General features: G+C 36.6%; 1 protein-coding gene across 3 annotated transcripts in view; it reads left to right on the top strand.

Annotated features, from left to right (window-relative positions):
- Positions 1-26,087, top strand: part of LOC150093698 (kielin/chordin-like protein) — a 1,333,292-nt gene that overhangs the window by 920,627 nt on the left and 386,578 nt on the right. For all 3 annotated transcript variants that reach the window (XM_090412628.1, XM_090412627.1, XM_090412629.1), the window contains 2 exons: positions 12,344-12,514; positions 25,443-25,525. In XM_090412628.1, coding sequence (XP_090268754.1) covers positions 12,344-12,514; positions 25,443-25,525 — 254 coding nt within the window. The remainder of the gene's footprint in view (positions 1-12,343; positions 12,515-25,442; positions 25,526-26,087) is intronic.

Here is a 26,087-nt window from a genome sequence, read left to right as displayed (position 1 = left end):
ATAAAATAAAGCTACTTGACGAACATTATATAAAAAAAAGTGTAATAGTCTTATAAATAATAGTCGAGAAAAAATTCAACACAATTTAAGTTTTTTTTTTTTTTTCACTAGAGGTCATGCCAGTAGTATAACCCATGATCAAATCATTGTTTCTCTAGCTTACTGTATGTAATGCAACTCAGCTTGTCCTGTGTGTTTTTGTATATGCTCCAGATGATGATCTTAATATGAACATCGAAACGTCGGAAAATTAAAAGGGAAACTTTAATTTTGATCACCTAAATAAATTTGCAAACAACTTTTCCTTTCTCCGTGTGGAAGTAGATGGAATTCTTTATGCCTAACTTTTTGAAAATCATTCGATAGCTCTCTCCAGCTTTGATTATTCCCAGGATGATTTGCAAATTTATTTGTGATAGAAGTTGAAAATAACTGCTGCCATCTCATGTTCCTAACTCTTACTGCTAACTTACTTACTGCTAACTCACTTACTGCTAACTCTTACCGCTAACTAATAAGAACCAGCATTATTGTGAGTCTGAGGTCAACTTTTCTAGTTGTAGAATCAAAAAACTAACTATGGGAGGGGAGGCCATACTTGATATTATTAAATTCATTTTATTATTATTATTATCAACATTATCAGATCTCTATGAAGTCAAGAGACTCATTGGGATGTCCTGCTCTCTTACGCACACAGAGCTTATAATACCACGAATTGAAACAATTCGCTGCATATGCACTCACCACACTTTCAGGCAATGTGTTCCTATCACCCTAAAGGAAAAAACTAAGGTTCACACCTTACTTTTTTTTTTTATGGAAACTGAACTCTGGAGCACAGACTTTTAGAACAATAAAAGGAATACCACCAGGGGCAGGAAACATTTTGGTGTTCAATTTGAGCAAATTTTTTCTAATCTATTTCTGGGCAAAAGGTCAAACATGGCATTGAGTTTGAAGTGTTTGGAATTATTAGGGGACATTTATCATGATCAGCTAAGCAAGAATTGGAGAAGAAATAGGAAGTCAGGAGGTTGGCTTTTTCTGTGGGTGATGATGCAAGTGTGCAATCTATGTGTAATAGTGGTGGGAGTAGTGTTGGGCGGCCAATAGCTTTGCCATGAGCCCAAAAGGCATGGCTGCTGCTTGGGCATGATGCAAGTTTCCTGCTTTAGCTGTCAAAGTCAATTTTTGATGTGGCGATAATTTTCTTGCAGCTATTCTGGTTCTGGGCTTTGGTGTAAGCAGCAGCATATGAAAATGGAGTTTTGTGTGCAAGCCAGTTGTGGTATGCCTGATTTTTTTTTTTTTTTTTTTTTATGGCGCTGGAGCATCTGTGGGAGACAACCACGGTTTAGATACTAGATGGGAATTTAGGGTTGAATGGGGAATAGATGTTTTTTCTGTGATTTATTATTTCTGTGATTTGTTCTGCACAATGGCTGGAAAAGAGGCATAGACTTTGAGAAGATTGTCCCACTTGATCTTCTTGTGATGACATACAATGCATGGATGTGAGTGTATTTGTATGTGTCACTCTATGGAGGAAGAGATCTGCACTAGCTTTGAATACCAGACAATCCCTGTTGGGATTGTCTGATATTCTGGTGGGTATGTGAACAATTTGTGTGAGATTATTTGTGATTACAAATGTCTCGGCCTCTCTGCTTGATCTGTGCAGTTGGTGCTACCTGCTTCCATTCTAATCAATATTACCATTTTTATTATGGTAATATTGATTAGAATGAAGAGAGAGAATCAGGGAATAAGAAAAACTAAATTTCTTGAATTCGTAAGGAACAACTATCTTAGATAATATGTAATGAGGGCACGTGAAGGTTCAATCATGAATTTGATCACATCATCATAGTATGTACTCGTGAATAGTTTCTAATCTTTTGCTAGTTGTCAATATTCACCTTGAAATCATCACCTGGGTTGTTGCCAGTCATATGAGAACTTTGATAAAGGCAGGATTTATGTGGAACTACAGGGTCAGTGATTATGAAAAGCTCAGGAGAAAACAAGGAGCTGTAGCATGGAAAGAGGAGTTGCATAGAAAGGAGATCTATGCTGCTTGGGTTAGTTAGGTTAGATTCTAAATATCAAGAGCTATTTAGCAGCAACAAGACTAGAGTGTCTGGCAGCAAGAAGGTCAGGCATGTTTAAATAGTTTGAGTTATAATGCCATGTTCCCCACTCATACTTAAACTACTTAAAGTTGAAGAAGATTTGTGCGAATGTTCAGAAAGTATGTGGAAGTGACAGAGAGGAAAAGAGTTCTCTTGATGATAAATAGATAGTAATAACATTGACAAACACAGTGCAATTAACAGTAAGATGTATAATAAATTTAGTTTAATCCTTTAATCCTGGCTCCCACTGAAGAGTCCTCAATAAAGGTCGAAACTAGTCTGGGTAGTGGCCCTTCCCTTAATGCATAACATTATACATATCCTCGAGGAGATGTGTTTTGCATTATGGGAGATACTGAGATAGGAGTGTTGGTAGCTTGCTCCACCTTTGCAAGGAGTTGCCCAGTGTTGTACCACTTTACCCCAGTCCTGAAGATACTTTCAGGTGCAAACTTCGTTTGCACACACTTGGATAAAGGATTAAACTAAATTTATTATAGTCTAACCAAGTGAAAAATAAACTTTTAACAGTAAGATGGTGAGTGAGGTTAACAGTGAGCAAGCATATTTTGACTAGCAATAAAATAGTGGTGAATGATAGCATGGAAGATTTGAAAGCTGACTTGGTGAAGATGATGTGGATGTGGAATGAAAGGAAGATAATTCTGGATATCACAAAATTGAATTATGACAGCATGAAATAAAAAGGTAACAAAAGACCTGCAAGTGGCATTGTATGGGGAGTGTATGAAGATGCACAAGGTTTGTTTTTCAAACCTTGTGGATATATAGGAGTAAGTGAGCAAAAGGTTGGAAATGATAGTAGGGAAAAATGACTTAACTGGAAACAATGAGAATATAAGATTGGTTATCAAGAGGTTGTTGAAAAGGATAAAAGATAATAGCATGATAGGAAAGGAAGTCAATGTGTTGCCTGGGTATGACAGTGATGAGATGAGGCAGACAGCAGGATTATGAACAATATGTTAGCAGAAATGTGTGAAGAGAAAGAAGTGCAGTTTGTTAATCTGTGGAATGAGTTTCAAGGACAAATTGCATTTGAATGGGATTTTTAAATGTATCATTTCAAGAGACTATTCAAGGGAACATGGCATTATAAATCAAACTATTTAAACATGCCTGACCTTCTTGCTGCCAGCTCAAAGGGAGAGTAATGATTCCAGAGAATGAATCTGAGCAAGAAAGAAACAATGTGAAAGAGTAGGAAAGAAAGGAAAAAGAGATTGAAGTGCTTATGAAAGAAGTTGGGAGAATGAGTGTAGGGAATGAGAGAACAAATGTGCAAGACAAACAGGGAAACGGGGAAACTCATGGTGGACAGGGGAACACAGTGTGAGAAAGACTGATGCTCAAAGAGGATATGAATTCGTGTGTAGACAAAGAAGGGAAATGAGATGGTCTGTGATGTAGGGAACAGATGGATTTGAAGAAGGGTCTGGGAGAGTAAGGAGAAAAAGGATTAACAACACAAGGAAAGTATGGGAAAGTCACATCTAATATGTGATATCAGTGAAACTTATTATCAATCCATAAATGAGCTGTTATGTTTGTATATGAATGCTAGAAGTATCAGAAACAAGGAAAATGAAACAGATACAGTGATTGAGTGTGCTCACCCAATAATTGTTGGAATAATAGAAACTTGGTTGGAGGATGACATCTTGACAGGAATCGAGATGGAAGTGTATGATGTATCTTGTGAAGATAGAAAGGATAAAAATGGAGGTGGAGTGCTATTGATGATAGGAAAAGAATTATGTCCATACAAGTTAGAGATAAAAGGGAGAAATAGTGGCAGGTTTAAGTCAGTATAGTGTGAGATAGAGGCGAGTTGAATGAAATACTTAATCGAATATTACTGTAGACCTGGTAATAATGTGGAGGATGGTGACTAAGAAATGTATGACCAAATTAGCCAAGCAAATAGGAAAAATAGTGATCATATTAGAGGAATTTAATTATGGCAATATACACTGGGATGACGAGATAGCAAATGGAAGTAAAGAAAATTAGTTTCTCAATTTTTTGATGGACAACTACCTCAGGCAGTAAGTAATAAAGGGCATGTGAGGATTGAGCACCTTGGATTTGATCTCTTCTTCACAGGATGTTATTATAAATGAGGTGTCAAATCATGCTCAAGTTTGTGAGAGTGACTATTAAGTGATTTGTGTGATTGTGAGGAAAGGGTATATGAGAAACTACAAGGCTGGTGATTATGAGAAGCCCAGGAGATAGCTTGCAGGTGTAGCATGGAATGAGGAGTTGGCTGGAAAGGAGATCAATGCAGCTTGAGTGATATTCAAGAACTATCTAGTAGAAGCAATGTTTAAATGTATTACTAGGTCAGAAGATTAAATAAGGTGTGTGAAATGAATGAATGAAGAGATTAATTATGTGATATACAGAGGTAAAATGCATTATGGAGGGAACATAAAACTAGTGGTAATAACCAATTCCATGATGATTACAAAAAACAGGCAAGAAGAGTGTGACTCAGTTGGCGAGGGTACCATTGCTTCAGTATTAGCAGCAGCGAGCTAATGAAGCCTAAAAAAATCCTAGAGAGTTCCTTCATTAAATAGAATAATTATGGTAGAATGACATTGATTGAAGAAATTGGTATAAGAACTACTTATGCTGAGAATATAGTTGAGATATTTAATAAGCAGTTTATAAAGGTTTTTCTCCTTGTAAATGTGACATCATGGAGAGTTTGAGAACAGTGCATGAGGAGGAGAAGAGACTTACTGTGAGTGAGAAAGAAGTTTACGAGGTATTAAGCAAACTTGATGTTAAGAAGGCTATGAGGCTTGAGACTTGATGATATATCACTGTATATTCTGAAGGAATATGATAGGGAGTTGATATCTGCCTTGACATATTTGTTTAATGTGAGTCTTACATATGGGTCAAGTTCCAAATGAGTGGAAAAAGAAGACAAGATTGTACCGGAGGTGACAGAAGTCCAGCAGTAAATTATAGGTTAATCTGTGAATCGGGTATTGTGGTTAAAGTTGGCAAGACTGGTGAGAATTAGGATCCAGAATTGGTTTCACAACAGTTTTCATTATGATTATTATTATCCTAAGACCTCATGTAGTCGCAGACTCATTTAAGAGGTCCCTTTTGTCATGCACACAACTCATCACACTACACCCTAAACACATTCAAATTCTCTGCAGAAACCAAGCTTTCAGGCAATTCATTCAAAATATTCACAACTCTCCATGCAGAAAACCTAGTCCCCCCCGTCACTCACATCTTCCTCCTCCTCCTTATTATTATTATTATGTGACACCTCCAAGGAGTCCAAAGACTTGTCTAGGGAGGGGCACCTACTCTACATCATCATCTGCACCAGTCTTTCATCTTTTACACCAATGCCATCTACTGCCCACCACCACTAGTATTTTCACAGAAAATCACAACCATCCATTCCCATGGTGGGAATCTAACCCACAGCCTTTTGGCTGGGGCTCATATCCGCTCTCCAGCCAAAAGGCCTCCTAACCACTCGGCCAACCAGGCTGGTTTACATAACTTCTAGAGATGCCTTCTTGTTCTCCTTCAATCTCCCACCATTTTATGAAATATCTCTTCAATGTTAATCCTACTATAACAACCCCCTTACTAACTTGTATGTCTCTATCATATCACCCCTCTTACTCTTATCCACTAGACTCTGTACATTGTATCTTTTCTATCTTTCTTCATATTCAACATTCCAGAGATCAGAAACTACATTCACCTCTGGACCCTTTTGAACATCTCTTCGTCCTTTTCAAAACCAGGTGAACAACTCTGTGCACAGTAGTCCATATGTGGCCTAATCAAGCCCTTAGACAATGGAACAAAAATCTCCTTACTTCCACAAATCAGTGTCCTCCACATCATTCCCAGAATTCATTGTGCTGTCATCACTACTTTGGCAATATATTCTCTAAATTTCATACCCTTATCCACCATCTCTTATTTCTTATTCCTTATTACCCCAAGATCTCTTATTTCCTCCACCACCAACAAATACATCCACAGCAAGAGTAAATTCTACATCCTATCTTTGTTTTCCAAATTTTAAAACCTTACATTTCCCAAAATTGAACTGGCATCCCTACTTTCATTCCCATTCACTCAGTCTATTCAAGTCTTGTAAGGCCACAACATCTTCTCTACTCCTCATAGTTCGTCCCAACTATGCATCATTTTATGCAAATTATGAACTCTACAACCATGTTATAAATAATTATTTTAATTTCCCAATATTTCAACCTTCATATTAAGGTCATCATCTGGAGTATACACATATATATATATACAGAGACAAGCTAAATTACATTTCACATAGTATGCTGAAGAGACAATGATTTGATCAACTGTTATTCTACTGCCCTGACCTCTAGTGAATATAAAATAAAATTACAATAAATAAATGAAATGAAATAAAATAAATTAACTATATCAAAGCTGTATTCTATTTAAGACAACATCAGAGAAACATTCTTTCAAAAATCAAAAAAAAAAAAAATCAGCTAACGCCTTTTTATTCCCCGTATACGGGGAGTAGGCGAGGCCATTTAGCCCTATCTAACTTTTGGAGACTGAGTGGGCGGTTCAATCTCCACTGGTACCAATCAGAGATAGATGGCCCAAGGCTATCACTAATTAAGTGGTACTCAGTGAAGAGAGACGGCTCAAATGTGCCACCATCTCGTGGTCCCTAACCCTAACACAATATATTTAATGTCTGAAATAATGTGGGTTCTACGGTCGATTTTCTTGAGTTTACAGGACGAAAAACCCGAGTTTCCGGGAGGAAAAACCTGCTTGCCCATGCCAGAGATCGACTAACTCGGGAACCGGTCGAAAAAAGGCTTAGAAAAATTTCCTCTAGTCGCCGACTAGACTCGAAACCAAGTCTTCCTTCGTGCGGCCAAGCGCGGTGGTTGGCAAACGCCACATCCACTGAGCTACACAGGCTCCTTCTTTCATATAGATAGTTTTATTACAGTAAAAATTATGTCCTAATTCAGCATGACAATTGTTATATTAGATTTAGGATTCTGGATTACCTATGGTCCTATTTATAATTAACTCTTAGGGAGAACGGTTAAGTGGGTGGAATATGTGCCTTCCATATGCTTGTAATTTTTAGACCATCAATATTGTTAAAATTAGGATGATTGATGAGAATCTCACAGTCCTCCTTACATTTACGTTCATACCATGTTTTGGTGTGATGTAAACAACAGGTGCCTTTCCAGCCAATTCTATGTAAAGTGCTCAGGGCATGATCAGAAAGATCAGCTTGACCATTGGTATTATATTTATGTGTTGTTTATGTTCCTTTTATGTTGCATCATTTTATGCAAATTATGAACTCTACAACCGTGTTATAAATAATTATTTTAATTTCCCAATATTTCAACCTTCATATTAAGGTCATCATCTGGAGTATACACAAGCACTTAAAGATGAATTAAAAGTTATCAGCAATACCTTCCTACAAAATCGTTACAGTCAAAATACTATCAACAAAATTCTGTACAAGACCTCATCTAAAAAAAAAAAAATAAAATATTACAATAAAACTGAAACCATTCCATACATTAAAGGGATATCAGACAAAATAAACTGAATACTACAAAAATACAACATTAAAGCTACCTTTAAACCTCCTGCAAAATTAAAGAACTTACTCAACTCATCGGATCCACTCCCTCTGCTGGCCCACCCTGGAGTATACTGTATTCATTGCACCTTTAATTTGCTCTATATTCAGGAAATAGGATGCACAAATTTCACATAGTATGCTGAAGAACGTCTCTTCAGCATACTATGTGAAATTTAAATGAAAGGTTTAAAGGTAGCTTTATGGTTGTATTTTTGTAGTATTCAGTTTATTTTGTCTGATATCCCTTTAATGTATGGAATGGTTTCAGTTTTATTGTAATCTTGTTTATTTTTTTTTTAGATGAGGTCTTGTACAGAATTTTGTTGATAGTATTTTGACTGTAACCATTTTGTAGGAAGGTATTGCTGATAACTTTTAATTCATCTTTAAGTGCTTGTTCATTGGACCAAATCTTCCAAGCCCTGTTTTAAGTGTATTAATGACCCCTAGTTTTTGTGTTGGGTTGGTGGTAGTAGTTTTTGTGTATATATTGCCCAGTATATGTCGGTTTCTGGTAAACAGTGAAGGAAAGACAAGTATGATCTCAGTTGTGAATTGTATGTGTTTGTGTTTTTTGTTTAGGTGGCTGGGTGGTGTTTAGGAAAGTGTCTAATACCTGGCAGGCATGGGGCCAGATAGCAAAAATATCGTCAACGTATCTAAGCCAGACTTTGGGTTTTAAAAGAGAGGAATCTAGAGCACGTTGCTCAAAATGTTCCGTGTAAAAGTTAGCAATAGGAGGAGATAATGGTTTGCCCATTGCTGTGTCTTAGTTTTGTAGGTAGAAAGTGTTTTGCCATACAAAATAACCAGAATGTAATACATGCACAAAGAGCGCTGTGATATCAGAAGGGAATTCGTCCTGTAATAGAAGGATTGTGTCATTGATTGGGAGATTTGTTAAGAGGGCAGAGATGTCAAAACTGACTAATAAATCATCTTTTTCCAGTGTGATGTCTTTGATTTTGTTTACAAAGTGTTGTGTGTTTATAATATAGAAGGGGGGAATGACCTACCAACTCCTTGAGTTGACGCTAATTTCTTGGCTAGGTGATAATTGGGGCTGTCTATACCTTCGACTATCGGCTGGAGTGGAGTGGTGTGTTTATTTGTGAATCTTTGGTAGACTGTAAATTCTTGGGAAAGGAGCGTAGTGTGGAATTAATTTTTTAATGGTATCTTCGGCCCATGTAGTGACTGATTTAAGTAGCTTCTCCATTTTCTTTTTTTATTCGATTGGTAGGATCATAGTTAACAAGCTGATGGGTGCTGTTATCTGAGACTATTAGATTAATTTTTTTCACATAAGTAGCATGATTTAGAATAACTGTGGCACTGCCTTTGTCAGCTCTAGTAATTATGATATCCAGATATAATTTTAATGATTCAATGCTGTCAATTCTGATTTTGTTAGGTTGCAGGTTATTGTTTTAGGTATAATTTAAATTTAAAATGTTAGAGGTTTCCAAACATACTTTATCTGCTATGGTGGTTGAGATAAATCTTAAAAATTTCTCCCTAAGCGTTAATTATAAATAGGGCCATAGGTAATCCAGGATCCTAAATCTAATATAACAATTGTCTTGTTAACAAGACATACTAGTCACCTGCCAGCCTGATGGAACTTTGGTTTTCTCTATTAATAGAAAACCCACCCATACAGGCAGATACATTCACCAACAATCCCACCCTCCCCTCTCACAACAATATGGAGTTATTAAGACACTATACAACAGGACTAAACTTATCTGTTCAAATGACAATGTCCTAACCACTGAACTAAATCACATTCTTAACACTTTCTCAGCCAATGGCTACAACCCCCAAACCAGTAAACCACAGCCCCCCCCTTCACAAAAAAAATTACTCTAAATCCATCACCATTCCCTACATCCGTGGCACCTCGAAAAAATTACCAAAATCTTGAATAAACATGACCTGACCTCTTGTTACAGACCATATAGAAAATTGGCATCCCTTATCCGCACCACTAAAGACCAACCACTTCCCCTAGACCTATCAGGTCCCTTGCAGCTGTAAGTTGTCCTACTTTGACCAAACAGACAGAACAGCAAACATCAGAATTTCTGAACACAAGGACTACATCCTGTTTCACCATTATAGCCACTCTGGGCTTGCAGACCATGCTCTGAATACACGCCACAGAATATGGTGGAAGAAAGCCACAGTAATATACTTCAGCAAGTATAAATTTGAAGGACTATTCATGGAATCAGCCCTAAGAAACATGCCAAACCTCAACAAATTTGGATGCATGAGACTACAACAAATTTGGGAGATGTACATCTTGAGAACTTCAGCCCAGTGGCCAAGAATACCTAATATAGCCTGCTAGGTGGCAGCATCAGGACTTTAGGAAAAACAGTAGTTTCCTCCCTTCTAGCTTATTTGCTGTTTTTAGTGCCTGTGTGCACGTTTCTTAATCTTATGTTCCCATGAAGATGGCAACATAACGTTGCTGAAATATAGGAAGTATATATAAATGTTAATTTATATTCCAATATAGGATGTGAATTCCTTAAATTATTTAGTAATCATGTGCAATCAACGTATAAGCCTTTCTACGAGAAACACGGTTGTAGAGTCCATAATTTGGGTAAACTGAATGGTGATCACCATGTAATACTAAAGGAAAGGATTCACAGATGAGTAACCAAGATGGTGACAGGTCTGTTATAGGTTGAAGGTTTGTGGGTTACAAAGTTTATTTGATAGGTGGAAAAAAGTGACTAATAGCCAGAGAACTAGGTGCCATCTATGGAAGTTGTGTAAGGATGTGCATACAGATTTTTTGCATTGAGAGTGGTGAGTGGAATGGATTGCCAGAATTGGTTGTGAATTTAATGCTGGTGAATGGATTCAAGGAGAGGTATGATAGGATTTGTGTTTATATAATAGTTAATTTGGGCCTTCCACTATGAGTCTCTGGACTCCATGGAGATGCTGTAAAATAATAATAATCCTATCCTGTCCTAATTTACGCTCGTGCATAGACCTACACTTTTTACTGTGCAGGTATTTGAAACCAAAAGCCTACAGAACAGGTTGGTTACTCCTTCCTAGAGGTGTCCTATGTCTGTAGAAGCATAAAACCAAGTTTCCAGGTGAAAAAAATCCCTACCTCCATATGACTGACTAACTCATCTTTCATTGAAAGAGACCAAATAAAGGTACCTCATATCACTGACAGGAATCGAACCCAGGTCTTTCCAACCAAAAGGCTTCATCTATACTGACTGAGGTAATAATAATAATGATAATTCTTTATCATTTTTGGGGTGCTGCAGGGTTCTGTCCTCTCACCCATTCTCTTCTTTCTTTATACATCAATGACCTTTTCCCTCTCTCAACTTCAAATCCTGTTCATAGTTTTTCTGAAGAAAGCACTCTTCGTACCTATTCTTCATTTAAAAACCCTGTATTGCTCAAATGATTGAAACTCCAAGATCATAACCAGAGTCTTAAACACTAATCTACTCACCTTTCTCGAGTGGAGTGAAGACAATTTAATGAATTTGAGTGGTGTTAAAATATAGTCTTATTTTATTGCTTAGAAGAAAGATCCTACTTTGCTTCCTCTTACTTTTGACAGTGTTCTGATTTCCTGTTAAAATCATTTTTCTCTTCTTGGGCTGGCTTTCACATCCAGCTTTTCCTGACATAAATATTTTACATCTGTAGCCTCTAAGAAATTTGGTATTCTTTTTCGTTCATTGCTTCTTTCCTGCTCAACTTTATAAATCCCACATCCAACCTACCTTAGTAGATATTCTCTCACATTTGGGATGGTACATCCCAAACTGCCTTAAGAATTCTTGACTGTATTCAGAAGATGGCAATCTTCCTAATAAGTGGCCTCTCTCACAATAACTAAATGGAGCCCCTTCAGTCATTGTGTTATAGGTGCTCTCTTTCTACATTAGACCTTTTTCATAGGTACTTTCATGAACTGGCCTCAAACTCCAACTCCAAGTATATTGAACCAAAATTTCACATCTTTTCTCCTTCTTTCATTTTATCTACCACCATTCTTTGGAACAGCTTTCTTCATACTGTTTTTTTGTTTTTTCCCAATGAATAAATCTTCAACTGTTCAAGAAACTTTTTAAAAGAATCCTTTCTCCTTAAGTACTTGTCTAACAGCATTAGAGATTTCTATGACCTTCTATGTGTGTGTGTGTGTGTGTAAGGGAAAGAGATCAATATATTAAAATAAAATTAAAAAATAATTCCATAGTACAGAAAGTAGCAGTATGATATGGAGCACCAAAAATTAATTCACAAACTCAATATTATATTAATGATTAATGGAATCTAGGATTTGTTCACTAATTACACTGATATCACTAATACATTCCATTAATGATTAATGGAATGTAAAATCAGTAATGTCTAATTGCTTGAATATTTAATAAAAATAAATATATTAATGCAAATGTGGTTTATGTTTAAAAAAAATAGTAATTCAGTGAGAAATTTTCCTTTCTAGATTGTGTATATGTGAATCAGGTGTATGTGGATGGGGAAAAGTTTACTGATCCTCTTAATTCTTGTCAGATTTGTCATTGTAATTATCCACATGTGGTGTGCCAGCCCAAAGTTTGTCAAGAAATTAACTGTCTTCATCCCATTACATTGTCCTGCTGCAGAGAGTGTTCTGGTAAGATTTTGCATCATATAATGTTAAAATCACAGAAAATTGCTATTGGAGTAATAATAAAATGAAATAAATTAAAACATTTATTTTTGCCAGGATCTTAAAAGTATATTATATATACATATATATATATATATATTTTCTTTTTTTTTTTTGATAACACTTCCTTATCTCTCTCTCTCTCTCTCTCTCTATGTCTGTCAGTCTTCTTTATATGTCATTGAATGGCAGAAAATATTTGGTAATATTATGAAAAATAAGAAATAGTCGTTGATTATTTTTAATAATTTAAATTATGTACTGAAGTCAATTGATTTAAAATCAAAATATCTATATTATTAACCCATATATTAAGTGTTATTCACCTGGTGCACCTGAAAACTCTCTTAAAATTCGCTGGAAACTGTATAAGGAGGGGTGTGAGCAGAGGAGTGAGGGATAGGTTCTTTGCATGGAGAGTAGTTGGTGAGTGGAATGCATTGCCTGAGTGTGTTGTGGGTGTAGACACATTGAATTAGTTTAAGGCACAGTTGGATGAGCATTGTGTTCAATAGTGTGTACCTCCCATGATGAGTCTCTGACTCCATGGAGGTCAAATGTTAATAATAAGTATAATAATAATAATTCTGTATGTTGTTCAGGAGAGAGCAGATTGTTTGACTGATGATCCTTCTCACACAGACTCTCTTCAGCCACTCTCTCATGGATGGTCAATTTCTGCATTATGTCTCTACTGCAGCTATTTCCATGGGCAATGTTCAGCGGAACTAGCATCCATTATGCTCCTGATTTCTGAAGCACAAGCAACAGCTGCCCAACTTCCTTTTATAGAATGAAAACTGCTTTGAACTGCTAACTCACTGAACCTGCTACCGCTGTCATTCATTTTTCATTCGGTCTACCTCAGTTCTGTGAAACAGCCTTATCCCATGAAGTATTCCATAAGGACCTTCAATTCTTCAAGAGAATATCAAGAGAAAGTTTGAAAGTTTCAGAAATTTGACCAGAGAGTTTATGAGAATACAGTTCACGACAACAAAGTCACCTTAGCTTGCACTACCTTTTTCCTTTGATGTTTCTCGATAATTATGAAGCATTCATTTAATAAGGGGTACTTAAGGGTCAAAGCTGTATAACTAAGAGGAGACCTCCACATAGCTTTTAAAGGAATGCAGAGAACTGACCAGGGCTTCTGATCTAATGTCCAATCCTCGCTTTCTCGTGGTGCATCTTGTTAGGTATCTACCTGGATACTGAACAAACGTGGATGGGCAGGCAATTTGGGATTTAGCCGACCAAATTGTATTCTTATTGGCCTAAACCACAATATAAAAAATCATTTATTATTTATAGGCCTTGCAGCTTCTTGTATACAGAATTAATATACAAATTTAAATCATCGATCTTTCCACCGAATTCCTTATCTAATGATATAGTTTGGTCTGATCCCCAATGTTATTAGAGTATTCGAGAGTTAGGGGTGAATCTTTCCTATTTTGCTATTTCATCTTATGTGGAAAGGGCCTCTGCAACCCCACCACTTTCTTCTTGCGGTGACTTCACTCCAAAATGCTAATATCGTTGTACCTTATAACACATCTCATGCTGCATCAGCAGTCATGCAGAATAATCAGAGCCGTGCGTGTTCAGAGATTAGGCAGAGGGTCCTATTCGAGAAGTTATTATAGTCTCCATCAAAAGTCAGTGATACTGTGAATGAGCAACACAGAAGGTATAAGATTAATCTCAGAAGGGAATTTTACATAGGCAAATGGAATGTTTGGGGTCTACAGATGGGTACTCTTGAGATTGTCTGTAAAGAGATGAATAGGTATAAAATTGACATCCTGGGAATTACAGAGACCAGATGGAATGGAGAAGGTCACTTCAAAAGACAGGATGGTAAGCTAGTTATTTACTCAGGTGGTGACTCAAAACATCATGGAATAGCTGTAATACTGAAAACAGCTCAGGCAAGAAGCCTTCTTGGTTATAACCCCATTAATGATAGGATACTTTCTATTTGACTTAAGGCTCAGCCTACCAGTGTATCAGTTATGTAGTTTATGCACCCACACGGATAGGCTTGAAGAAGAGAGTGAGGAAATTCTATGAAAACTTACAAACTATTTTGGACTGCCTACTAAGGAGAGACATATTGTACATCTTAAGGGACTTAAATGCAAAAGTGGGTAAGAGTATGAGAGTCAGGCCAGAGTGTGGCATGTTTGGTCTGGGTAAATGTAACACCCGTGGTGAAAGACTGTTAGAATTTGCCCATGCTAAAAGATTAGTTATTACCAATACCTGCTTCCAGAAACATCCACGATGAACCTATACTTGGACATCTAACATTGATAGGTCAAGGCACCAGATTGATTACATCCTGGCATTCCAGCAATGGAAGACAAGCATCTCTGATTGAATACTTGTCCTGGAGCAGATTGTGGTATAGACCATCAGCTAGTAAGAGCCAAAGTAAGACTAAGATTCCGAGAACTTCCAGGTCAGGCACATCCCACTAGATTGGATGTTAGAGTAATTCCTAGTGGATTCACATTAGAAACATCAACTCGTTTGGATAATTTTTTGGAGACCAATGAAGAGAACTCATCAGAAATGCTTTGGGAAGGAGTCAAGGTGATAATACAGGTTACAGCGGAGAAGTATCTTGGCCCATTAAGAAGACCAAGAGACCCATGGATATCAGATTCAACATGGGAACTAATCAAAAGAAGGCGGTTGGAAAAACAAAGAGATACAGGGACTGAAGAATACACGAGATTACATAGAGAATTCAGAAGAGGCATCAAGCAGGACAAGGAAAAGTTCTATACTAATAAATGTGAAGAAATAGAGTTCCAGATGAGAAGGCACAATTATAAAAGGATATTTTATTTAGTTCGTGACTTACAGCACATTTAAGCCTAAATCGAATGTCATCAAAGACAGGAATGGAGCATTACTAACAGAAGAGTTGGAAATAAAAAACAGATGGAAAAATACTGTGAGGAACTGTACAGCAGAGTGGATAAAGAATATGTGGAGCTCTCTCACCAGGAAAATTTTGATTTGGAAAGTCCTCCACTTAGGCATGAAGTTGAAAGAGCAGTTAAGCAGCTTAACTCAGTAAGGACCCAGGTGCAGATGAAATCCCAGCAGAGTTAATTAAGACCACAGGGGACGGAGGCATAAGAGTGTTTCATAGATTGATTCCAAGGATATGGGAGACAGGATCATGGCCTAGAGATTGGAAGAAGTCAGTTTTCATACCACTACATAAGAAAGGTGACATGAAGGCGTGCAAGAATTATACTATTAGTTTAATATCTCATGTAAGTTAAATTTTATTGAATATCATGCTAAATGGAATTGAGGCCAAAGTTGAGGCAGAGATTCCCAAGGAACAAGCATGTTTTAGGAAAGGTAAGAGCACCATAGATCAGATCCTTTGCCTTAGACAGATCATAGAAAAAGGGTTGGCAAATAAGTTTGTTCAGTTTTTCAGAGTGGAATGAAACACATTTTATTTAATATATATAATACATACTAGTCAGTTATATATTGACCCTCTTTATGAATGATCTCTTGCCATTTGCCCACCAACTTCATTATGCCATGTTCATAGAACTCCTGAGGTTTACTAGTGAAAAACTGATCCAGGTGTCTTTTGACAGCCTCCTCATTAGTGAAGGTTTTCCCGTTCAGAGAATTCTGCAACAATCGGAATAAGTGGTAATCAGAAGGTGCCAGGTTTGGTGAATATGGAGGATGCTGCAAAACATCCTAGCCAAGACGTAACAATTTACCCCGGGTTGTTAACGATGTGTGGAGTCTGGCGTTGTCTTGGTGAAAGACAACTCCTTTACGATTTGCCAGTTCAGGACGTTTTGACTAATTGCACAAGCCAGTCACGTTAACTGTGAGCAATGGACAGTTGAATGAATCGTTCTGCCTGACGGTAACACATTGTAGTGGACAACACCTTTATAATCCCACCACACAGAGAGCATAATCTTCTTTGGGTGCAATCCCACTTTCGAGGTTGTTTGCTCTTGTGCCCTCATGATCTTTTATGTACCACATTATCATACATGATCCATTTTTCATCTCCCGTAATCATCTGCTTCAAAAATGGGTCGTTTTATTGGCGATGTCGCAGCGAATCACAGATGTATATGCGATCAGTCATATTGGCCTCAGTCAATTCATGCGGCACTCAAACATCCCAGCTTGTGCAAATGGTTTTCAACGCATTTAAGTACTGCAGCAATCTCCCGCACTGTTTGTGATGGATTTTTGTCGACGATATCCTTCACAACACTCAAATCAACCTCGGTCGGGCGGTCGGGCGGCCGGAAGTGCATCACTGAGGTCGAAATCTCCAGAACGGAATTTGGCAAACCACTTTTGGCATACGCGTTCTGTTAAAATACCATCCCCATATACGCTGCATATTTTTTATGTGCCTCCGCAGCTCATTTGCCTTTTTTGAAATAAAAAAGAAAATTTGCCGGTAATGTGCATTATTTCCTTCCATTTCTAAAAATATGTTACACACGCGACTGAAGTAGGCTGAATGAAAATTCACCAAAAGGTTAAGTGAAATGTCGCCTTTCAATTGCACAATAGTGTTGCGCAGTATCACAACAATAGCGACAGGCAAAGCGGCATAAACTTGTATGCATAAACCGAACGAACTTATTTGCCAACCCAATATAAAGAATTCGGACTTCTGGTAATGTGTTTCTTAGACTATTCTAAAGCTTTTGACTGTGTTGAGTATGTGAAACTGTGGGAATTAATGAAAAGAATGGGTTTTCCACAACACACCATCAGGTTGATAGCCAACTTGTATAGGGAGCAAAAAACCATAGTAAGAACAGGTGTTGGATTGACTGACTGGCTTCAAGTTGGAAAAGGAGTTTACTTTTATGCGGAGGACATCATGCGTGAAGCATTGGATGAGCTCAGAACAGGAATTAGGATAGGAGGTAGATTGATCAGTAATCTGAGGTATGTTGATTATACAGTACTCCTTTGTAATGACATGGAAGAACTAGGACTAATTCTTGACAAAGTTAACAAGATCAGTAATAACAGAAGTCTTCAACTCAATCCTAGCAAGACAAAGATTATGGTTCTCAAAGGAAATACAAATAGAGAAGCTCTTGAGAAACAAGTGTACCTTAATGGAGAACGAATTGAGGAAGTCAGTGAGTTTGAGTACCTGCAATCCAGTATTAATCTGAAGAATTACTATTCGGAAGACATCAGAAAAAGGTTAGGAATGGTAAAACAACAGTCAGAGCCCTGTCTAAAATCTGAAAGGATGGATCTATCTCCATGGGAGCAAAGTTGAGGATTTTGTATGCAGTTGTTTTTCCAACTGCAATTAATGGATGTGAGACTTGGAACCTAAAGAAGTCAGATAAGAAATGGATATCTGCTTTTGAGATGTGGTGTTACAGAAGGCTGTTGAGGATATCAATATTGAAAGGCATACAAATGAATGGGTGTAAGAAAAAATCAGTAGAACTTTAAGGCTCCTTGAGGATATTGACAGAAGAAAGTTAAAAAATATTTTGGACACATAGAAAGGATGGAAGGGAGACTTCTCAGAACAGTAATAGAAGGTAAAGTTCCTGGAAAAAGAGGAAGGGGTAGTCCATTAGTGAGATGGATGGATGACGTCTGTGAAGTGACTGATCTTCAGAGAGTTGAGACCACTAGAAAAGCAAACAACAGGACTACATGGCGAGGCCTGGTGTGTCACATCACCGAGCATCGGAGTGACTGACCATACGGCATCTGTAGATGCATAGGGAACATAGATAGATTATGATATAGCTGCAAGCTGTCTCCCAAAATTTTCAGGAAGACAGCTTGTGATGTTCTGAAATCATCCACCTTGTAGCTCCACATACATCCCTGTCCAAAAAGAAACCGAACTTTTCGAAAATAGAAGAAACTAGTGGCGCCACCTGTTGTATCTTTTTGATGTCAAAAGCGGCACCTTTCATTAGTGTTGTGTCAACTGTTTATGACATTTGTTTCATTAGAAGCCGAGTTAGTGTCAAGAGGGACAGTGTGTTTTGACGAACGGTTAGTCATCACGATACTGATGCTGTATGTGAAAAATTCTCGGTATGAATCGCTTCAAAACTTCAAGATAATTTGGATAAACTTAGGTATGATTTTGTTATAAGTTCATCCAAATCAAGCATCCATTCCATACAAATAAAGCTAACAGAATTTACCAAAGAATGCAACTAGCAATTCTGAGAGAAAGAATTTCAGCCACTAGATCAGAATTAGCACAAATTAGCCGAGATACATTTTCTCTACATGATGAGATAGCCACATCTCTTCCTTCCAACCTGTGGAACAACATAGATATCATCACATATAACAAAGCTGCAGCAATTTCTGACCAGAAGAAGCATACTTTAATCAAAAAATTTAACTTACTTCTTTATGATAAACAAAAATAAAGAAAACACTTAGATTATTCCAAAGCAGTTATTAACCTTTCTTCAAGAGTCCTATCAAGAACCGAAAAAAAATCTACTCATGAATGGTTTCAACTTTGCCTTAATGCCATGTTTTCTACCAAAAATTGACATAATGGCTCAAATAGAAAAAGGAATAAGAAATTTACCTGGTGATACATCAGATCTCATCCGCATACAGAGCACAGCTTTACTATTGCAAAGCAAATTACCTCAAAGGAACCTTCCTTACACGGAATACACATCCCTCAAAGAACTAAAATCAGACAAAAATATCATTATAATCAAAGCAGATAAAGGGAATGCAACAGTAGTTTTGAACTCTGAAGATTATAACAATAAAATGAAAACTCTTGAAGATTCTAATACCTATAGACCTTTAGACAGAGATCCCACATGGTGTGCTCACAATAAAACCAATGATCTAATTAAAAAGATGCCTAATTGGACTGAAGAATTTAAAAGAACTCTACAATCAAAACACCCATTAGTTCCAAGAATTTATGGTATACCAAAAATACATAAGATAGGTATTCGCTTAAGACCGATAGTGGATGGAAGAGACTCTCTGACCTCTAATTTAGCAAAACATCTCACTAACATGATTTTACCTCACACAGGAAAAACATCTTCTTTCATCAAGAACAGTACATATTTTATTGAGATGGTAAAAGATATTTACATTGGACCTTCAGACATCTTAGCAAGTTTAGACGTTATCAGCCTATTTACAAATGTTCCAAGAAACAAAACTGTGAATCTCCTTGAAGACCTCTTTCCTCTGGACATCGTAGATCTTTATAAACATTATATAAATAATACTTTTTTCATGTATCGAGACAAATTTTGGGAACAAAAAGTAGGATTGGCTATGGGCTCTTCCCTCTCTCCGGCTTTAGCTAACCTATTTATGAAACATTTTGAAAATAATGCTTTAATCAATTATCATAAAAAACAAAAATTTGGCTACTTTATGTAGACGACATTTTCGTCATTTGGCCAGGAACAACAAATGAACTCACTGCTTTCAAAAATTACCTGAATAATTTACATAAGAATATAAAATTTACTTTAGAACAAGAAGAACTTAGAAAACTTCCTTTTCTTGACATCCTATTAGAAGTCAATGAAAAAGATAATAAACTTTCTTTCTCAATATATAGAAAACCCACCAACACAGGAAGATTTCTTAATGCGGCCTCACACCACCACCCTTCGCAAAAAATAAGTGTAATAAAAACCCTGAGGGACAGAGCTTATAATATTTCCAGCACAGAAAAATAGAGAAATGAAGAATTGGAATATTTAACACAGGTCCTCAAAAAAAATGGTAGTGAACCCAAGACTATCAAAAAAATCCTCCACACACCTCCTACAAGCATTCCACAGAAACAAGATTTCAAAAATGCCATCATGCTTCCATATATCAAGAATGTTACAGACAAGATGGCTAAATTACTAAACAAACATAACACTCTTGCCCAGCTTCCATAGGTGTCCCCTAGTTCTCTCACCACCAGTCCTGTTCTCAAAAATATCCTCTGAATTAATCCTATAGAAACCCTTTAGCAATTTGAATGTTTCAATCATATCTCCCCTTTTCCGCCTATCAAACCAATTTCTGAAATCCACAAATCTTCAACCTGTTCTCATAAGGTTCATTCCATAAACCCGCTATCATCTTGGTCACTCACCTCTGGATCCTCTCCACCTCCTCCCCATCAAGAAGAAACCTAGGTGACTAAATCTGGGCACAGTAGTCGAGATGAGGTCTTATTAAGGCTCAGTACAGAGGTACAATAACTTGCTTGTCTCTGCTCGTCAAAGTATTTTTCAATGATCAAGTGACTTGATGAGCTGATTTAACCACTTTTGCAATGTGCTTATGATTGTGAACAACAGAACGTGGCATCATCCAGCATTGTTTAAACTTAGCACTGCTTTGAATTTGTGTTCTGATTTTTTAATTTTATAAACAGCCAGACGGCTACAACTGTATAGTATGAACTACTAATTTCTCTTTGTTGTTGTTTTAACTTTCAGTTACCTTTTACCCCTGAAGATGTAAGTCAAACGACTTACGAAACTTGTCGGGTTTTATTTCTTTATTGTGCTCTTAGCTTAATATAAAAAAAAATGTAGTCCAATTACTGGAATATGCCTTATGAACTTCTAAACCACAGAAACCTCTCTTACAATGAAATGCTATGATTTTGTTAACATTGTATAAATATGGCTCCAATTCCTTGAAGAATTTTTGTCTAACTGTTCCATTGGATTGTGCATGAACATTTTTAAACCTTTTTACAGATCCTTAGTATATTCAGTCTATTGTCAAGAGTCTCTCTTCCTTCTGCATGCCTTTGGATATTACAGAATGACCCAAGGAGGGGAGCAAGAATCAGAACACCTACTCCAGCCCTGTTAAATCTTCCAGAGCTCCAATAAGAAAGAAGTGGATAGCTATCTGTTAAATTTTTTTATATCATTATATCTGCAGATGTATGTTTCTTGAAGAAACAAAAACTTATTTAATTTGCCTTTGGAATCCTCGTACATTTAATGAGGCAATGCAGAAAGATGCTATGATTAATAACATGTCACTGGTAAGTCTTGAACTTCTAAATTTTGGATGAACCTGATGGGATCTTCAATCTGTGAAGGAGCAATTGTGTAGCCTGCTTTTTGTAAACTGTTTTTCAGTTTTTTACAGTTGCTTTCCATTATTTAAATTTCATGCCTATTGTTCTTGATTTGGAAGCTAGTTATTTTCTTTTCATGAAGATGATAATCATACTTGAGGGAAAAAACTTTGAATCGGTAAATTAATTTTATTTTCTTTAATTGTATCTGTTGCTGCTTTCCCTATATTAGCATGAGATGGTTCCTCATAGTCCATAAAATCTTCTGAGCCTGAACAGTTTTCATTTGATGATCCACAGCCCTCCCCATCTTTACATTTTTTATTACTCTTTTTACTTTTAGATGTACTTCCTTTTTTTATTTTTTTTTATCCTCATTTTTTTTGTATTAATTCATCTTTCCTTTTTGATGATCTTGTCTGCATATTAAATTCTTTCAGTTTTTTTACTTGCTTTTCTGTTTCTTCTCCAGTTTCTCCTTGAAGAACAGTTTCATGGTTTTGCATTTTGTCTTGTATCTGTTTTGTTATACTAGGTTCATTATTGATAATTTCAATTGATGTTGTTCCATATATTTGACTGGGAAAGTGGTTCCTGCAGATCTGGAATTTTGGGGATAATTTCTAGCTGATTTTGTCGCACACTTTTTGTGATTTTACCAAGTACAGTTTGTTAAAAAGTGCTATCTTTACTAGACTGAACTGGAAGACCTGGTAACTCTTCATTATGCCTCTCTGATATACACGATGTTCTAATTGGCTCTACCAGTGCTCCCACTCTTTCATCAAAAGTTCTAAAAGGAGGTATTAATGTGGTGTTCAGAACTTTGCATTTCTGACAGGGATTGAGACACTGATTAAGGATATGTCCTATCTCCATGCAACTGAAACGTTTAGATTTGGGATGGTTACCACCCAAGTGATCATTCTAACCACAATGCAGGCACTGCCTTTGTACTCTTGGATAGTTTACCATAACTCAGGTTGTACCAATGTGGACAAAATTTCATATGGGTCTTCATATCCATTGTGAAGGTGCATCACCAGAAAACTAGTTTGGATTGTTGCTTCTCTTTCGTAATTACTGATTTTACCCCATTTTGAGAATGTCTGTATAAGAATTTCATTACTGTTCTCTATATATTCCATTGGGAATCTTTCAATTTTTCCTGTTTTACCTGGCTCCCTACCATTACTGGAATAACTGTGCTGCCTTCGAATGTAATAATTTAGAGGACAGTTGTAGGTGTCCTCCCGCGATGAGTCTTCGGACTCCTTGGAGGTGTCAGAAATAATGATAATAATAATCGCATCCTTAACTAAAATTAAATATTTTCTCTGCCATATTGTGGTGAAAGAATAAATCTATTAGCACCAACTATCTTTTTTTAAAACCTTATTTACCTCACTTCTTCACATCCTGGAATTGCAGTTCCTAGAGTTCGCACCCTTGGAGGTATTGGTACCATTATCTCAGGTGGGAAAAAAGACTAAAACCTTTATTGAGGTCTCATGAGTGAGAGCCAGACTCAGAACTGATACCAAGTTGAAGTAATGCAGAAGTCATATTTCCATATACAAGTAGCCAAAAGGTGTCGCACCTAAGATGCCAAGGAATTATATTCTTGGTTTTGTGATGTGAAGTCATTAGCCTCTATATATGAGTCGTCCAGTCATGAAGTTACTTCATGCACAAACTTTGTTTGCTTACACTTGGATAAAGGATTAAACCAAAAATATTATTTCTTGGCATGTTTAATTTATAGTATCAACAAGTGGATAGACTTTCAACATCTATTTCTAATCCAGAGTATTTTAGTAATAAGGTGTGATACCTTTCAGCTACTTTGTATATTAAAATATGACTTCTGCATTACTTCAACCTTGGTATCACTTCTGGGTCTGGCTCCCACTTTGACATTCTTTTTCCACTAAAAAAAGTAAAATTTGGTATAAAGAAATCTTTAATCTCTTTCACCACAAACTTCCACAGTTGGGTACTGACAACAACACTTTGTTTTGTAACTTATTGAAATTCCGAGAATACCCTAACTTTAGAGATCTTTCTTGGAGAATTGCATTTGGCTGCCTTACAGTCAATGCCATCAAATGGAGGTCCTTTAACATTGGAAATCCAATCTGTGACATCTGTTACCTATTGGAAATGGTAGAACATATATCCTACACCTGCCCTCTTTCCCTGCATATTTGGAACAGATTATGTAATGTATTGGGCATTCCATTACTTACAACAGAACAGGTTCTTTTTTTGCAGTACCCCACCTGTCAGCAATGGGAAGAGAATTTTGATTTTTATAATTAATGAATTAAAATACCATTTATGGAAGGTTAGAAAGAAACATGGATTTGAAAACCAGGAAATTATCAAATTAATTTGGAAGATGTTTTTCATAGAATAAAGGAAGACATAGAATCCTTTTTATAGCAGCTTCTATCTCTGGAAGCTGTATAAGAAGGGTGAAGTGGGGGAAAAGTAGGTTTACTGCATAGAAGGTAGGTGATGTATTACATGAGAGTGGTGAGTATGGGAACCTCCATGGCTCAGTCAATATAGACAAAGCCCTTTGATTGGAAAGAACTGGGTTCGATTCCCATCCATGATGCGAGGAACCTTTATCAGGTCTTTTCAGCCAATGAGTTAGCTGGTCTCACACAGAGGTGGAGGATTTTTTCTCTTGGAAACTCAGGTTTTTCATCCCTCAAACGGTCCCACATGTAAGGAAGGCAACGGGAAACTAGCTTGTTCCATAATCATTATTCCCTAGGTAAAGTAGCATATTGCTTCTCCACCAACCATAACGTTGAGGAGAAAAGGTGAGTACAGAAATTATTATTATTTTTATTATTATTATTATTATCCAGGCCTCCATGGAGTCAAAAGGCTCATCGTGGGAGGTCCTTTCTAAGAAACACCAAGTCTCTCAAGACTTATTGAGGGGAGGTTCACCCCCCCCCCCCTAGGAAACACAAAGTCTATCATACCACTCCTTAAACTCATTGACTGTTGTCACTCTCACCACTCCATCAGGCAATGCATTCCATGGTGCAACCACCCTCCATGAAAAGAAACCACTCCTCACCCTCTTGCTCACAGTTTCCTTTCATAACTTCCAGGGATGGCCCCTTGTCATCACTCCTTCCTGCTATCCAACCAAGCGAAAGAACTCTCCATTGTCAGCCCTGTAACCACCTTTCAACAGTTTAAAAGTCTCAATCATATCACCTCTCCTTCTTCTATCCACCAAACTCTGCAGTCCACATTCTCTCAGCCAATCCTCATAACTAACGGGAATTCATTGTGAAATGGTGAATTCATTTAAGGCACAGCAAGATGTTATATGTGTTGACAGTGGGACCACACATGATGAGTCCTTTTGACTCCATGGAGGTGTGATGATAATAATAGTACTAATACACTTCTTTTAATATCTTCATTAATTATTAAAGCGATTCTACTTATTTATATTTAATTTTCTGCATAGTTCCTCTACTTTAAGAATGAATTTTGAAAATCGCTTGTCTTCTGGATTGTTTTGGTATGTCCATGGACTGCATGTAACCGACCACCATGTTTGTCTACTAATAATGAATTAGTATTATGTTGTTTATTCCATTATGAATTACATAATTCCCATAAAAAAAAGTGAATAAAGGGTCAGAAGTCACCACATGTACAAACCAGCAGTTACCCTTTGAAACATTTTACCATTCTCAGACAAAACCATCAGAATCTATACATCAAACTTTTTCTTTTTAGATTGCTATTTTGAAGGAAAACATTACTCAAATGGACAGAATTTTACTAGTCCCACTCATCCCTGCCTGTGGTGTAAATGTGAAGTAAGTTAAATGTATCTTTATATTAATTATTAGCACCCTGATTGTTTTGCATAATATATATTTTTGCACATATTTCATTTTTTATTAAATAAATAAATAAATATATTATTATTATTAATATTGAAAAATTACATATATTTCTCAAGCTTATATACCTTGAGAAAATGGAAATTGCATATTTGGATATTATTATTATTATTAATTATTATTATTATTATTATTATTATATGGTACTTCCAGTAAGTCAGAAGACTCATTGTGAACTACCCCTTATGCACATAATACCTATCATACCTCTCTTTAAACTCATTCATTATGAAGGCATTTCTAGAAAATATAACACACACCAGACTACAGAAGTACAACATCATCTCACAAAACCAATCCGGCTTTCAGAAAACAAAAGCACCATCACTTTATTAGAAGATATCGCCGATGCAATAAACAAAGCTCTCGACAAAAACAAGTATGCCATCCTTATACTGCTTGACTTAACCAAAGCATTTGATACACTTGAATAAGTATTCACCAAACTATACTCAATAGGTATAAGAGGAACACT

The sequence above is a fragment of the Typopeltis vanoorti genome, chromosome 23, assembly GCF_054136105.1.
Source record: "Typopeltis vanoorti isolate ZY-2024b chromosome 23, IOZ_Tvanoo_1.0, whole genome shotgun sequence".
NCBI lineage: Eukaryota > Metazoa > Arthropoda > Arachnida > Uropygi > Thelyphonidae > Typopeltis > Typopeltis vanoorti.
This window is presented reverse-complemented; position numbering and strand designations above follow the sequence as displayed.